This window comes from Nannobrachium achirus, assembly GCF_963921795.1.
Source record: "Nannobrachium achirus genome assembly, chromosome: 10".
Lineage (NCBI taxonomy): Eukaryota > Metazoa > Chordata > Actinopteri > Myctophiformes > Myctophidae > Nannobrachium > Nannobrachium achirus.
This window is the reverse complement of record NC_137819.1, coordinates 32,789,235-32,806,839: the sequence shown is the minus strand read 5'-3', so window position 1 is coordinate 32,806,839 and position 17,605 is coordinate 32,789,235. Positions and strand designations below refer to the sequence as shown.

General features: G+C 42.9%; 1 protein-coding gene across 1 annotated transcript in view; it reads left to right on the top strand.

Moving 5' to 3' along the window:
• The window catches only part of khdrbs3 (KH domain containing, RNA binding, signal transduction associated 3), a gene marked incomplete at both ends in the record, with an annotated part of 177,506 nt that overhangs the window by 103,798 nt on the left and 56,103 nt on the right, over positions 1-17,605 (top strand). The window contains 2 exons of the mRNA XM_080735716.1: positions 13,255-13,401; positions 17,205-17,344. Coding sequence (XP_080591842.1) covers positions 13,255-13,401; positions 17,205-17,344 — 287 coding nt within the window. The remainder of the gene's footprint in view (positions 1-13,254; positions 13,402-17,204; positions 17,345-17,605) is intronic.

Genomic DNA, 17,605 nt, shown 5'->3' with positions numbered 1-17,605 from the left:
AATATACAAATGGCCATAAAAAAAATTTGCGATGTTTCCGGCAGAGCAGGCCTCTCATTCTGTGGACCTTAATGACCAAACTAATAGAAAACAGAAATAAAAAGTACGGCAGAACATCACAGGTTCAACCCTATTTCTTGAGCTTTTGCGCCTGTGGGTCCCCAACTATTTGGAAATAGCCATTTCTACAAGCTCACAATGCATCGTGATGTGACGCATTGTGAGCTTGTAGATCTGCTATTTTCAAAAGATTTGTATACATTTGAAACCTTTAAATAGGACATTCTGCATAATGAGTACTTTTACATGAGTTCATTAAATAAATGTTGATACCAATACTTCTGTACTTTTAATCTAGTACATTTTGAATTCCAGACTTTTAGAGAGTATTTCTACATAGCAGTATTGATACTTTTACTTATAAGTAAAACATGTGAGTACTTTTTCCACCACTGCCATCTGGAAATAAATTATCGCATGATTCTCAAAATAAATGCATCGCCAGATAAATAATGATAGCTGCTTAACAGCCATTTAGGAAAAGACAAATCCGGGGGAAAAAAACAAAACAAGATTGGATAAACAAATTTACCCTGGCTGGCACTATAGTGTTGAAGATAGTTTTAATTGTTTTTAATTGTGTTCATATACTATAAGGGAATGTGTATGAAGTTCAAAACACTAGCAGAATTACAAAGCTCATCTCAACTCGTATACCATGTCCCACAAGTTGCATTTAAGAAAATGTGCATATAGTAAAGTATGTTCTTTCTTTATGTTAAAGGCTAAAATGTGGACATATATTTAGTTGACCCAAACTAGTGAAAACAGCAGATCTACAACTTATTACTTGTAGATCGGCTATTTTCACCACTTCTTAAACATTTGTTTTCTAATTATGAAATTCTTCATGAAATTACTGAAAAAATAATTGAATTTTCTTTTTTGGGAATGTTTTTTTTTAATGTTTTTAATTCAGTATTTCTCTTAACATTGTTCCAACTTGTTGACCCTATGCAGAGCTTAAACCGATTGCATCTCCAAGCCTGTCATCATCACAAAAGGCTTTTTTCAGCTTCACATTCAAACATAAATATCATAAAATAAAATACCAATATAATAATAACAACACAAACAATTGGACTTAGGTCTCAATTGACAACATATATTTCATTTTTCTTTAGAGTTTCAGTAAAACGAATGAAAGAAAAAAGGAAAACGACTGCTGATTTGGACGTCAAGCGACAGCAACGCTTTTCCCACCGCTTGTCCTTGTTGCACTCCTGTTTCTGCGTGTTTGTCAGGGGGGGGGGGGACGATTTGTGGCAGCGATGATACCTTACCATCATATTGTACATTCATTTTGATCGCCGCGATCAATAAGCCTTTTGATGGCAGAGTGGCTTCGCGAGCAGCGGGGAGAAAAGATCTGTCAGAGAGATGTGCTGACCTAGGCAGCCCTCACCTGCCGTCGCAAAACCACTGGAGGATTTATGACTGACAGACAGCGCTCTCTCTCTCTCTCTCTCTCTCTCTCTCTCTCTCTCTGCCTGCCTGGCTCCCTTCTTTTGTTTGGGGAGGGAAGAAGAAAATACCTCGGCTCAGGAAAGCCATTTACAGCACTTTGTCTTAAGAGCGGATTCTTTTCCCTCCTGGCGCTTCCCTCTAATATGTCATTGTGTTGTTTTCTAGTTGCTGGACATTATATGTGTTGGGTCAGGTTTTAGCTGGGCTGCTGTGGAACAGAGACCTCCTTTGTCTGGAAGAGAGAAATAGAGAGAGAGAAGGAGCGACGGAGGAGAGGGAGGGAGGGAGGAGAGAGGGGGAGAGAGAGAGATGGATAAGAGACAGAGAGGGAGAAAGAGATGGACAGAGACAGATGGAGAGAGGTACTGTATAATTGCACATTTTAAAATGAACATAGACAGGGTTTAGTCTGTTAAAAAAACACTTAACCACTTCCTATGACCATTACTGAATCTACAAGCCGATCTACAAGCAGTTCTGCTGTTATTTTCCGCTATTTTGGAAAAGATGATGACGGAAACAATGTCACACTATTGACCCAAATATGTTGTCTACAATTTCCCAAAAGGAGATGCATGTATTTTATTCAATCTGACCAGAAGCAGGGATAAAACATATCCCCACCACTAGTGATAAATATGAATGATCAGATTGGGGGGGGGGGGGGGGGGGGGGAGTGGATTGTTATCATAAGCAGAGGCATGGATCCCCCCCATCCCCCCAGCAGATCCACCCAGTGCTTAGAATACAGATATCTGGGCCTGTATGTAACCACCAACAAAGGTACAACAGCAGCATGTGTCTCCATTATTCAGCATCCATGAACACACCATTATTCTTTAGTGGGGAGCGCTGACAAAGGCAGACAATGTATCATTTGTGCGTCGCCGAGGATAATCTGGCAAATGTAAATGTAATATGTAATCCTGCCTCTCGGTTGGGGTGGGGAGGGAGGTAGTGAGGGGGGGGGGGGGGGGGGGGGGGGGGATAATGGAGGTGTCGGACAATGAAGCCGTATAACGTTCCACGCCGGTATCTATGCGCTCCCTTAATCATCTCTCAACACGTGAAGAGCTGCAGAGTGTTATAGACCAGGGGTCTTCAACAGGGGGTCCGGGGCGCCTTGGGGGTCCTCAGAGTTACTACAGGGGGTCCTCCAAATCTTTGTGTGATAGGATCATGTTTTTAGATTAATCACTGGAACCCTAGCGTTCCTATTCTAGTGGAAACGGCTCTTGCTGAGCTCACAACGCCTCGCGGCGCGAGCTTGTAGATCTGCTATTTTTGGCACAGAGGATTGGTGTAGAGGGAAAAGAAGAGCAGATTAGTAGGTATCGACAGATCAAGTGGAAGTGGTTAAATGTCTGAAGATACACATTAATCCAACCTACACAGATGATACTGTGCCGTCAAACAAGTCTAAGCTGTATAAGAAATGGATGAACATCTGCAACACCATTTTATACGATATGTATCCCTGCTTCATCTCTCTCTCAGCTAAGGGGTCCTTGGCCTGAAGACGTTGAAGACCCCTGTTATAGACGCCTGCAGAACATCCCCTGCTAATTCCTCAAATATTTGCTGCCGGCGGGGTTAGGGGGGTTGGGGGGGGACACCCTGATCTTGTGTTGACAGGGGAAGAAGTGTAAAAGTGAGCAGGAGAGCTGAGAAGCTGTCGGAGGCAGAGCCACTCCGTCTTCTCTCTCTCTGCGTGGGTAACGTCTAGATGTGACTGCATGTCCCCGCGTGTTGTCACCGCACGATGATGTAAAGGCATCCGCGCTTCTCGCTTTTACCCTGTTAACGCCATAATTAACTCATCCATTTCCCCATTCCGCGGGAGACCCCTCACCCCCACACACTCCCTTTGCTCTCAGAAACAGCTGGATTGTCTTTGACTTTCTATTTATTCATATACTACTGTATATATATTTTTTTAAACTTAAATTTTATTTGCAGTTTGTCACATGTACATCATTCACAGGGTCAACATTTTTACATCATTTTGATTATCACATTTTAGTCCATATTAAACATTCGTGGTGTCATTCTGTTGGGTTATAAATTCAGTCCATTTTCAGTCCATTCCAGGAACAGTTCTTCTTGTATCCTGTGTTTGTGTGAAAATTTCCTCCATAATGTACAGCCACTGCTCACAAGTTGGAGGGTCACTTTTATACCACAATCTTGTTATTGCTTTTTTGCTGGCTGCCAAGCCTTGACCAGACACATGTCATCTCCATGTGTGTTTTCCTGCGTCAAGTTTCCCAGATACAGCACCACACTTGTCTTCGGTATTTCATATTTCAGTATCTCCTTTATTACTGACCACACATCATCCCAGTACTTGTCAATTTTTGAACAATTCCAAAATATATGTTCATGTTCAGCGTCCATGTATCCACATAATCTCCAGCATGGTTGTTTTTTGCAGATTGCAGAGAAGGACTGGTATATTATTCATATTTTTTAATGTATGCTGTCTGATTATATTCACACAGAAATAACCCTGCTGAAAAGCAACATTAGTATGTGTTACCCGAAGCGAGGTTTGCTGTGTCAATCACAGTCAGTCAGATATAACTCACAAAGAGGTTATTTATAAAAATGGAAATATAAGTGTGAATATTATATTTGTTCTTGGCGTTCAGTCTCTGTTATACTTATACTATTACTCCCTGCTCAGCACATTAGAAGACAAGCAGGGAGATAGTAGGGCCTATATAAAAATCCCTGCGGGGAAAACCCAGAACCCTTAGAAAAAACAGAGCCTACTGGTGGTGCTGGTAGCAGTGGGTGAAAAGGTGGTGGTAGCAGTGGTGAAAAGTACATTTACCGAAGTACTTTACTTAATTACAAATTTGAAGAATCTTTACTTTACAGGAGTATTTTACATTTTCAGTACTTTTACTTCTACTTCACTACATCTTAGAGCAGGCCAATATTGTAATTTTTACTCTTAATGATATGAAAACTTTAGTTACTTTGTAGATTTTTTATACGTATTATAATAGATATTATTATATTATATTATATTACAAAACACACTAACCACCTCAGTCCTATATATATTTCGGACAATTGAAAATATCAGTTATGAGCTCACAATGAGTCTCAATGTGATGCATTATGAGCTTGTAGATCGGCCATTTTCAAAAGATTTCGTATATGCTTAGAACCTGTGAAATGGGAGGGACATTCACACTTTACTCAAGTACATTTTGTACATGGGACCTGTAACAGAGTATATCTAAATTGTCATATGGATACTTTTACTTGAGTAAAAAATGTCAGTACTGTACTTTTTTCACCACTGATGAGGTGAGCTTAAATCAACCGCCAATTGCTGCTTGACGTCACATACAGTATACCAGGGTTCCCCAATAGGCGGCCCGCGGGCCATTTACGGCCCGCGGGGGGCTACTGTCTGGCCCCCACCAACCCCAGTAATAATGGTGGTATAAGAGCAGCAACAACACTAGTATATCATCATTCTCGGGTGGAAACCTCGTATCTCCAAATTTGTATGTTCTTTCGCAAAGTAAAGCCCTCGCAAAGGCCCTCGTAAAGGCCGTCGCACAAAAGTAGTGAAAACAGTAGATCTACAAGCACACAATGCCTCGCACCACGAAGCGTTGTGTGCTTGTAGATCACCCGACAAAGACGACATCTGAACTGTCGCTGGAGTAGCGGGAACGCCGACAAAGACGACATCTGAACTGTCGCTGGAGTAGCGGGAACGCCACCGTCGCCCCCTGCAATGTTGTGGCCCTCGGCTGGTACCCTAGACATATATTTCGGCCCTTGGGGAAAACTAATTGGGGAACCCTGCAGTATACAGTACATCGCCCCACATGCGCAATGCGTGTAAACCTCTCTCCAGTGTGTCTGTCTGAACAAACTCACACGCTACACATCATTTAGTTTTTGATGTTGTGTTTCAGTGCTGTAGCAGTATATATTTATCAACAAACAAACATATATTACCTGCAAGTTTCCGGACACTTACTCCACAAATCGCCCAAATATCAGCACTGGTTCTGACATTGTTGCGGGCAGCATAGTGGGTGGCTTTCCCATACAGCAGGAATGCCTGCACAAAATGATCCGATATGGTGTATTTTTGTGGAAGGAAGCTCTTGCAAAATTATAAGGCAATAATATCCACAGTTTCAGGAATAGATTCATCTTGTGCGTTTGAATGGTGAGTCAATTTCGGTGTCAGAAAACGCAGATAAAGACCCATTTTCCCCAAGTGGGCCGTGGCGCATCCACGATTTGTTGTCCTCCCCGTCGTCCAGGTGAGGTAATAGAATTCGACCCCAAACATCCAGCGGCCTGTCCTGTCCTAGTCCTTAAATATTTCATCTGAACTGCGGGGCGAAGCTCTGAGCTGCAGTCAGGAGTATTCTTTACCCTGTCAGCAGACACTGCCTCGGCCCCGGCGCACAGACTGACTCCCGCTTTCCATGGCCTTTCCACCAGGCAAGAGGGAAATGCAAACGCTCAATTTATGCTAAAGTAGCAGTTCCACAAGCCCACACCACAGCTTGGTGGGCTTCCATGGCACAGTGGTTCTTAAAGTGGGGTCCGGTGAGGGGACATGTCTCCATACCCGGGGGTCCTTGAGGGAGTTCCAGGGGGTCCCCACCAAATGGAGTGTACAAATGAAACCACATAGTTTATATAAATCATGGTCCCAGCGATAGAAATACCATTAAATGGGGGTCCGTAGCCTAATGCATGTCACACTGGGGGTCCTTGAAAATATAATGATTGAGAATCACTGCTGGAACCGTAAAAATCACTCTTATGGGGGTCTCTGGCATATCTTTTCAAATGGAGGTTTCGTGACATGAAAATGTTTGACAGGGGCACCCGCTGGCCTACTGGTCCAAGCGCATGCCACTTAGGCATTTTTACATAGGCATGGATGCCTGGCGGCGTCGCCGGTTCGATTCCCGATCCGGACGACTTTTGACGCATATCACACCCCATCTCTCCCCCCATTTCCTGTCAGTCTACTGTCCTATCAATAAAGACATAAAAGCCCCAAAACAAATCTTTAAAAGAAAAAGTTTGACAACCAGTGGCATAGCGTCTAATTGTCGGCGAGCGTACGACACCGGCGTACGCCGTAGGTGAAGCAACGAATTGGGGCTTATGCATGCAGGAGAAGGCGGTGCCAGTACGGCAGACAGCTGTAATCTCCCGCTGCTACGGGCTGCTTGGCTGCTATATGGGAGCCACAGCGGGTCGGTGATGCAGCTTATCAGCGCAGGGAGAGGTTGAGCCACGTATGATGAACACTGGCTGGCAGGCACAACAATAACACACAAATATACACACACGGGCGCGCACACACGTGCACAGTGTTAACGCGACGACACACACGATCGCCCCCACAGCATTCATTTCCGTATTGAGATATTCACCAATGGAAAGAAAAAAAAAGAAAAACGAACATGCGGAGAAAAAATGAAAAACATATAGATTGATAGGAACATTTTGCAGGAAATTATGGCACGTTTTTTTTTTTTTTTTAAAGGCCTCGCTTGAATGACAAATGGGAACATGTAGATTGGGCTAGTGGAATAAATCATTCCGAAATGATTATATAGGGATATTATGAACGCGCATGCATCTACACGTATCAGGAGATACGCGGAGCGGAGAGGGAATCACACGAGGGATGGAGAGAGAGCCAGGGAGAGGAGAGAGGACAGACATTCACGAGCGTGTCTCCTATTTGCAACGGAAACACACATGCCGCGTACACACACACACACACACACACACACACACACACACACACACACACACACACACACACACACACACACACACACTGCCTAACACTGGCAGTTCAATCAGCGATGGTGCTACCCACAAAGGAGGCCCTCTCCTCGTAAAGCACAGATTTATGGGGGGAATTACCATATCATTAACATACCACAGGCACTCTTAAAAGAAGGTTATTTATAATTAGGTGACATCAGAGACACTGCCTTGCATGGCATCGGATGGGGAGGGGAGGGGGGGGGGGGGGGAGTAACTTGCTTTGCCGCCATCGGAATGCCCCGGAGAAGCCTGGAGTTTTTCCTATTTTTTCTCTCCCCCCCCCCCCCTCCCTTTCGAAAGACAGAAACTGGGCCGCTAAAACCTGTTGTTGCCGTTCGTCTGACACTGTGGAAGAGTTTTTTTTTTCTTCTTTTTTTTGGGAGGGGGGCTGTCCTATTTCTAACCATCAATAACAGGACGCTGGCCTGCTTCTGTCGGCCCTGTGTGAGAAGTCCCGCTCCGGCACAGACCGTGCTAACTGTTTACATAGAACGCTCTCTGTTCCCGGCTATGTCGGGGTACAGACTGCTGTCTGTAGGCAAGCTGGGGCGAGGAAGTACAACTGCTGGACCACTACCGTGTTCTAGTTAGGGTTTGAGGTTTATTTTTGGGGGAGTGTTTTCTGTTAAGCCAGGGTCTTTTTTTTTTTATTATCCTACTTGGGTAATTGTTTAACCACTTATGCTTATGCGTATTTAAATACCCCCTAAATACCCAATTACCTGCTGCCTGCATTGCTACTGTAAGTTTTATCATTAACCGTGTCACTGCTACCTCTACCCTGCTCATGAAACTGTGATCGCATTCCTGCTGCTATTTGTTGTGGTTTTACACCTGATGGACCTTTTTTTAAAGATGTATTTTGGGGCTTTTATGCCTTTATTGATAGGACAGTAGGCTAATAGTAGGGATGGGACGATATGAAAATGTCATGTCACGATTGTTGTGAGTAAAGAAATTGCGATTTACGATATTATTGCGATAATCAAATAATAATAATATCCTCAACATCCATTAACCTGGGGAGGAACATTTGCCAAAAAAATAGGAGATCTACAAGCTCAGAACACGACGCTTTGTGAGCTTGTAGATTGGCTATTTTTTGGCAAAGAGATTTGGTAGAGAGTGAAGAAGGAGTATCAAGTACGTTATTTCCAGGTCCGTTTTACCAATTCTAGAGGGTTTAAGGGGTACCGGATATGCAGCTTGGCATGTAAAAGGTCAATTGATCCCAGTGGCTCCCGATTCCGCCGGCCTTTGTTGCGTGTCACTTCGCATTCTCTCTGTCCCTGTTACCTGTCAACCTCTATACTGTAGGGATGGGACGATAACCATTATTATCGTTTATCGTGATAAAAAACACTCACGATAATCGTATCGTGGAGATTAAAATCTATCGTGAAATGATCCTCATGCTTAGGTGCCCGGGCCGGACCGCCAGCAGTTCAGGCCATTTTATGTCACTTTAATAATGCAAATGATACTTTTTTATATGCTGCGTGCATTGAAGACTTTATTAGAAGTTTGCATAGGAAAAGGCACAGTTGGCCTTCCATAGTGCCAAGTGCCAACTATCATTTTTTTTTAAATGATATCTTTGTTTGGCTTTTCTGCCTTTATTGATAGTTTGATAGAAACAGGGAGAGAGAGAGATGTTGGGAGACATGCAGTAAAGATCATCAGGAACAGGACTCAAACCCGCGATACATAGTCAGTCAGTCTACATTAGAGCCTATAGGTGCCCAGACCACTAACCCAGCGGTCTGGGCCGTGCTAAATATCCTTTGCGAAATTTTAATCATGCACCTTATGTATACTGGACTTGTAATGATTTGACTGTACCTTTGTTCTGCGATCCTTTCTTCTCTATTTTCTCCCTCTCTGGGTCATTGCCATGCTGGCTTGTGGTGGACATTGCAATTTACAATTTAGACATTTAGCAGACCCTCTTAATCCAGAGCGACTCAACATCAATACATCAAATGCATAGAAATATCAATCTAGCAAAAAATAACGTAGGTAGACCAAGCACCTACCTAAGTAAAAACTTTATATAAAAATGCTATCTATATGTGTGCCGTTTCAACTCTTCAGTATTTACTGCTTTTTTCCCCCTGAAAATGAAATGCAAATTCTTTCCACAGGTTTCTTTCCCTGTTTTGCCTTTCATATTTTTGCAAAAACTTGCAAAATTTGCAATTTTCTTTTTTTCTTGACATTTAACTCTTACCACGCTTTGAACGTTCACGTTCGCCCCAATTCGCAAGACCTCTCCGCCAATACGGCGCTCGTTCGGTTCGTTCGTCTGATGACTGTAAGCTGATGAGGGGTCGCGCGGCCGTCTACTGTAAACACATTTTCCGCGGTGATGGTGTAAAAAATCCATTATGCGTTAACATCAACGGAGAACAATTCACTTCCTTGTTGATTTCCTCTGGCTGTAAGGCTCTGTGGCCAGTGACTGGTCTTCTTCTTCTTCAACACATAACAGGCAAATTCACATTCATTCTCGCATGACGCCGCCCTCTGCTGCCTGGCAGACCAAAGTGCACTATTGCACAACCCAAAAAAATAAAAATAAATAAATAAATGTCTGTCTGTCTATCTACTATAACGTCGCAAAGGTAAGCCGCTTTTTGATGGCACCAGACCCAATAAATAAATAAATAATCTGGCAGTAGGAGAGTTAATGTCAAGAAACCACTCCATTCCCATTGAAAAGCAGAATCCACCTTCATAGGTAGATTTAAACTTCGAAGTCAGGGAAGGTCATAAAAATAGCAAAAATAGCTGATCTACGAGCTCAATGTTCTGCAAATTCCCTGAAATCTCCTATTGTCTTGCCAATGGCAGGACGTGTGACGTTTTGAAATGGCACATCTGTAGCTATTTTTGCCACATACATATTCTTAGTGTCATACATATTCTAAAGAAAACCTGGAGACTGTAATTGGGTCTTGTGATCACATTCACAACATTATAATGTTTTGTAAAAAACTAATCCTATAATTTGCCACGGACGAGACCAAATCTTACATCATTGATGACACCTGCTTCCCTCCTCTAACTCTTCCTGTAACTGCAATCTTGGTGTCAGAAAATTCTTCCCAAAAAAGAATTTCACCCACTCTTTTACAACTGTAATCGTGTGATGTGACAACAAAGTTGATTCTGATTCTTATTCTATTTCAAAAATAGAAGAAAAACAATCGTTCTACAAGCTAGCTTTTTTTGTGGTAAACGTTCACCAATAATAATGACATTCCCACAATAGGGACTGAAAGCGGTTAAACTATTATACTCCTTAAGTAAGTCAACAGCCAGGACTAATGAGATGTGTCATTTGCGGCAAAACGGTGGCGCTGAGTGGAGTTCACCTCTCATTACTCATACCGGCTTTGATGGTACAATTAAAAATGAACCTCCCCTAACCTTTGGCAGATAATGACTCATCAAATTAATTCTAACGATAACTCCAACCCCAAACTGGGTTATTCAACTTTAGGAGGGATAATGACTTTACGGGACATGATGACAAAAATGTCTTAATGATCCTCGTTCAAAAGTAACCGAACTTCAGTCATTTATGTGAGGTGTTTTATCTACAGCACAAGATGAGCCAGTCTGGAAGTCCTAAAATGGAGTAAAACTTTAGTCATTTATATGTCTCAGGAGTCTTTTCAGCACGTACTGTAGGTACACATTCAACAAGCCTCCGTGAATCCATTGTGTGTAATTGTAAAGACATAGAACATGAGCGATAATGCGAGAGGTTTTCATTAATTAATTCCCCGCAGCAGTGTCACAATACCAAAGAGGCAGGGCCATTTCGGGGAAAGAAACGCTATTATTCTCTTATCTCCGCATTAAGGACGACTTGAAAAGATCGATCATCATGAGTGCAAATACCAAGGTCCTGAAATAATTCAAAAGCCCCCCGATCGCAATCTAGTATTAGATTTCCAATCAATATTGTGCCCTATCAAGTATGACTCAATAGCAAAATTCCCCCAGACTGACTTTGTGTCGATTTGCACTTTGTCGTACGGCGGTGTGCACCGCGTCGAAGCGAACAGACGATCCGCCGAAAGCTGTGAGTCTGCAGACGTTCCATTTCCATCGCACAACAGAGCATACATTAACGCTGTAACAGTCCTCCTCAGTGCAGATGAGATGAAATGCGAAGAAGATGCAGGAGTGACATTTTGATGGAGTACATGCGAGCGCTCGCAGCCATGTGTTGTTTTCAGCTGGCTTCATTTAGTAGATTTGTTATGAGGACAGGCAGCTGTGAGGGGACACACAGCGATCAGTTAAGTGTCACATCATCAGCAATTGATGAGGACCGCGGGCAACATTCTGTACGCGGAGAGAGAGAGAGAAGAACGCAAAGAGTTGATGACAGCCGGAATGACTTTTGCGTTTGTCTTCGTGTAACTATCAGATTGCATCTCTCGCATTCCAAAGTTATCAAGCCTCATTTTGTTAGGGGGTTGCAGACAACAACAACAAAAAAGACAGCTGAGATCAATCCTTTTTACTGTGGTACTGTATTTATGTTGGTAAGTATCAAAGAAGATGAAAATCCATACAAAGTTTGTTGGCCTTGGAACTCGATCAGACTCATTCATTAGATGTCTCGTTTGATAAAGACTCTAAATGCTTTGCTCATCCAGAGACTAGAGGACAATCTCCCGGCTTCGGTTGCTAAATCCGGGTGGAAACAAATGGAGAGTTTCAACTTCAAAAACATCGACTTCTTTTATTGTCACATGAAAAAAGCGAGTGAAGCTACTTAATCAAGCTCGTATCATTTGCAGTTTTCAGGAAAAGGGAAGAAGAATAAAGATGGAAAGACAACAAGGAAAACGGGTCACATTATGACAAATATTCCTGATGTTGTTGCTGTCGGGCAGAAGCTTATCTCCATATTTCTACTTTTCTTTTTCCTTCACTTAATGCCCTACTTCAGGGGTCTTCAACGTTTTCAGCCCAAGGACCCGTTAGCTGAGAGAGAGATGAAGCAGGGACCCCCAGATTCCATATAGTTTCATCGTTTGACAGCACAATCATCAGTGTATTTTGGATTCATGTCAATTTGTGTTATCAGATATGTAACCAATTTTCAATACTTAATAAACTTGATCTTTTACTCTGTACGTAGTCTGCTGTTTTTCTCATCTACACCAAACCTCTTTGCCGAAAATAGTCGATCTACAAGCTCACAAAAGTTCTCAAAATATGGATGTTAGGGTTCAAGTGGTTAATATAAAAAAGGAGAAAAAAAGTTTCTATCGCACAAAGATTTGAAGGACCCCCTGTAGTAACACTGATGACCTCCTAGGGGTCCCGGACCCCCTGTTGAAGACCCCTGCCCTACTTCATCTTATAAGAGTGTCAAGCAACAGTGGTGAAAACGGACAATGTGCAAGCTCAGTGTTTGCAGATCTGCTATTTTCATTCATTCTGAACATTTTTGTTCTATTTCCTGAAAACCAACGGTTTTTAAACATACAGTATGACACCCGGCAGTGACGATTATGTAAAATATGTACAGTACATAAGGTGATGAGGCAGTCGAAATAGCAGGATATATAGTAACAGATATAGGTATAGGTGCAGTACTAGAATAACAACAGATAATACACAGTAGTTGTGTACGTAATACAGCAGTCTTATGTGCAGGAGAGACATTAGCAGCAGACATCATATATTTGTACACACTTGAAGTGTAAAACAACTGCCATAACCCATTCAGACAGGTAGCCAATTCTAAATCCTAACAGGTTTCTGGAAAAAAAAAACTTTAAACTTACAAAATGGCCGATGCTTTCCAGTTTGAATGGGATTAAAAATGCTGTTTTTGTTGTTTTTTGTTTCCGACAGGAGGAAGAGCTACGGAAGAGCGGAGAGGCCAAATACCATCACCTCAGTGAAGACCTGCACGTCCTCATCGAGGTGTTTGCACCGCCGGCAGAGGCCTACGCCAGGATGGGTCACGCTCTGGAGGAGATCAAGAAGTTCCTCATACCAGTATGTTCTGTCTGTCTGTCCGTCTGCCTGCCCGTCTGTCTGCCTGTCCAGGGACGTGCACAGAATGTTAGAGAGGCAAAGGCTGACACTTCTAAAAGGGCCTTTTGGTGGAAATATCGAAAATAGCAGACCTCCAAGTTCACAACGGTGAGCTTGGAGGTCGGCTATTTTCGCTGTTTGATACCATACTGAACTAGGCATAATCAAGTCAATACTGGAGATACGTGGCATAACTGCATGGATTTCTACACAGAGAGGGCAATTCTTTCAACATAAGATAATGCATTCAAGTTCAGGAGAGTCTGGACAAGGCAATTCTCTTGAATGCTGCCTTCAGGTATGGCATGGAAAGAGGGCATTTGCCTTTCTTTCACCATAGTAAAAACTGCATTCATGGTCTGTAGAGGGCACTTTTTACAGATGTATAAAAGGGCAGGGGCTCAAGCCCCCTTTGATGTCTATGTGTGTAGACTGTGCACGTGCCTGCGCCTGTCTGTCTGCCTGTCTGTATAATCTGTCTGTCTGCTTATAGAAGTATAATAGGGCTTAAAGGGGAGAACCACCCATTTTCAACATTGAACTATGTCATTAATATATACCTTAACTAAGTAACTCATATTCACTCAAATGTTGTACTTAACTACTCCATACTTCCCATTTTCAATACTTTTACTTCTACTCAACTACATCTCAGTGGCAAATATTGTACTTAGCCTACTCCACTACAATTATTTGAAAATTTAGTTAATACTTTGTAGGTTTTGATTATTAATACAAACCAGACTCTTGTCTCTCTCTCTCTTTCTCTCTCTCTCTCTCTCTCTCTCGTGTTGCTGTACATTTTGATTTGATTATAAATGGGTAATTTGGGGTTAAGCTTTTATATATTTTATATTTTTGGTTGTTTGTTTTGTTACTGCACAATCACGGTGATTAAACATAATTGGGTCACGGGGAGGTGGGTGCGAACGGTGTTATCTGTACACCTGCGCAGCGACTGATAACAGAGAGAGAGAGAGAGCGAGAGAGCGAGAGAGCGAGAGAGCGAGAGCGAGAGAGAGAGAGAGAGAGAGAGAGAGAGAGAGAGACTGTATTGTTTTGTTTTTACCGCTGTTTGATCTGAGCAAATCATTTTTGGCAGCGTGTCTGACTCTTCCACTCAGTTCCCCCTCGCTTATTTACAGTAGTTTGTCTCCAGTTTTCACTACATTCCTTGAATAGGAGATTTGCTGTTGAGCTGAGGACGCCTTAGCTGAGAGATGTATAATGTATAAAATTGTGTTTCAAAGTTACAGTTTTTTGTTTATTTATACAATACATCTTATATTAATATTAGAAAACACAGTTAATGCCTATTTTCAGACATTTAACCACTTCAATACCCTCAATACATAGTAAACTTTGGCACTGTACTAGTCTGCTCTTTTTCCCCCCTCTACACCAATTCTCTTCACGGAAAATACACAATCTACAAGTTCACAAGGTCCCATGATGTGAGTCGATTGTCTATTGTTTTTTTGGCCAAATGTTTCCCTTCAGAATAGGGACACTAAATAGGTTTCAAGTCGTTGAGTTAAAACATTGAGTATATAGTATAGTTATAGTATATAGTCACTCACTCAGTGTGGGTCAACACCAGTGGTGGAAACAATATTTATTTTACTTTAAAAAGTATCAATACTAGTTACAAATAAAAGTCTGGAATTCAAATTGTACTTGAATAAAAGTATGAAAGTGTTGGCATCAAAATGTATTTAAAGTACCTAAAGTAAAAGTATAAAATGTTTGAAATGTTTTTGAGCTTGTAGATCGTCTATTTTCAAATAGCCTTGTGTAAAAAAGGGGGCAAAAGTGGTTAATGTACGTTTATAATATTATAATTTATATCTACAAAGTAACTAGTAACTAAAGTTTTCAAATAAATGTAGGGGAGTAAATGCAAAATGTTTTCCTCTGAGATGTAGTGGAGTAGAAGTAAAAGTACTGAAAACTGGAAGTAAAATACCTCAAAATTGCACTTACTGTAAGTACGGTATATATGTAAATGTACGTAGTTACTTTACACCACTGGTCAACACCCCCCCTCACCCCACCCCACTGACACTGATCGAGGCACTCTGGGAAACCTAGTCACTCTCGCGCTCCATTCATTATAAATGAACTGTATGTAATGTTTTTCTATCGCCGTTATGAATGATCACACACACACACACACGTACACACACACACACACACACTCACCCCCCCCCCCCCCCCCCCCAGTACAGTAGAGTACCTGCTGTAGTTAACGTTACATGTCGATGCGGGTTCAGGACGCGCGACAATCACTGCGTGATTAAAGAGCCATTTCCATATTAATTGCGTGCTTTTTAATTCTGCCAATGGAAACGACAGTGCGACGATAAGGCCAAGCGGGGTCCCGTGCCCCCGCCGGCGGGGCTTATCAGCGGGGTATCTGAAATGTTTTGCAGCCTCGGGGGTAGCGGTCACGCCGCCACTGTAAAGTACATTAATTAGATATTCCCGGGGCTGTAACCCTGGAGATAAAGGACGTAATTTAATACAGTGTAATTGAAAGTGAGCGCTCGCTGTTATTTTTGTGTGTGCGTGTGTGCGTGCATGTGTGTGTGTGTGTGTGTGTGTGTGTGTGTGTGTGTGTGTGTGTGTGTGTGTGTGTGTGTGTGCGCGTGCGCGTGTGCGTGTGTGTGTTGTGTGTGCATTACTATAACTGTGGGGGCCAAATGTCCCCACAAGTATAGGATAATTTGAGAAATAGACATTGTGAGGATACTTTCCTGGTCCAAGAGAAAAGAGAACTGGTTGCTAAAAGTTTTTAAGTTATAATTTAGGACAAGATATAGGTGCCCGGGTAGCTCAGTCGGTAGAGCTCTCGCCTTTGTACCGCAAGGTCATGGGTTCGATTCCGGGCACCGCCAACTCAGCGTATGAGTAGCACGGCTTGGCAAGTCGTGCGGCAAGTACTGGGAGCTGAAGGTAGGTGTGGCGCTCCACCTCAGCAGTCCATCTCCCAGGGGTCTAGCGCATTGTAACGGGGACAGACTCCCGCGTGTTACCGGCTGATACTGACAATAAGCCACTCCCGACCTACTTGTGGTGTAGGAGTTGCACAGGACGCGTGTCACGCACCAAAAGTAGCTGATCTACCGGTACAAGCTCACAACACAGAAATGGTTCCGTCACATTTGGAACCGTTTGTCCGTTTTATCGCACTGTCAGAGCTGGCATGTGGACTTCACGTCTGCTATACAATTACAATACCGGTGATTCTCAATCTCAAAATCTCCTGCACCACCATGACTCTGAGAGTGTAGAAATGGAACCAAATGGACCCGTAAGGTGTACACTCCCAGAGTTACAGAGCTGTTAGGGTCCATTTGGAACCTCGTATAGGAATCATTAAAGGGAACCATTAAGGAATCGGACCGTTAAGGAACCGGAATCGTTTAGATCCTAAAGCAGTGGTTCTCAACCTGTGGGTCGGGACCCCCTAGGGGTCCTCAAGTTAAGGTTGAGAACCACTGTCCTAAAGGATGGCAAAAATATGCACAATGCATGCTTGTAGATAGATCGTCTATTTTGGCTAAATTCCCACCTGGATATGGATGCTGGAGTTGAAGTGGTTAATAAATGACATTCTCCTACAATTGTGATGTCCTCACAATCATAGTAATACAACGTGTGTGTGTGTGTGTGTGTGTGTGTGTGTGTGTGCGTGTGCGTGTGCGTGTGCGTGTGTGTGTGTGTGTGTGTGTGTGTGTGTGTGTGTGTGTGTGTGTATGCAGGACTACAATGATGAGATCAGACAGGCCCAGCTGCAGGAGCTGACGTACTTGAATGGCGGCTCGGAGGAGGCCAAGGTGCCGTCGGTGCGGGGCAAGTCTGCCACGCGCAGCAGAGGAACACCTGCTCCTGGCGCTCCCAGGTAAGAGGCTGCTTCCAACCGCCCACTTCTATGTGCACGCTCTGGGACGTGCAGAGAATGTTAGAGAGGCAGGGGCTGATTTCTAAAACAGCCTTTTGGTGAAAATATCGAAAATAGCAGACCTCCAAGCTCACAACGTGTCACGTCGTGCCGCGGTGTGAGCTTGGAGGTCGGCTATTTTCGATGCTTAATTTCTACATAGAGAGGGCAATTCTTTCAACATAAGATGCTGCATTCAAGTTCAGGAGAGTTTGGACAATA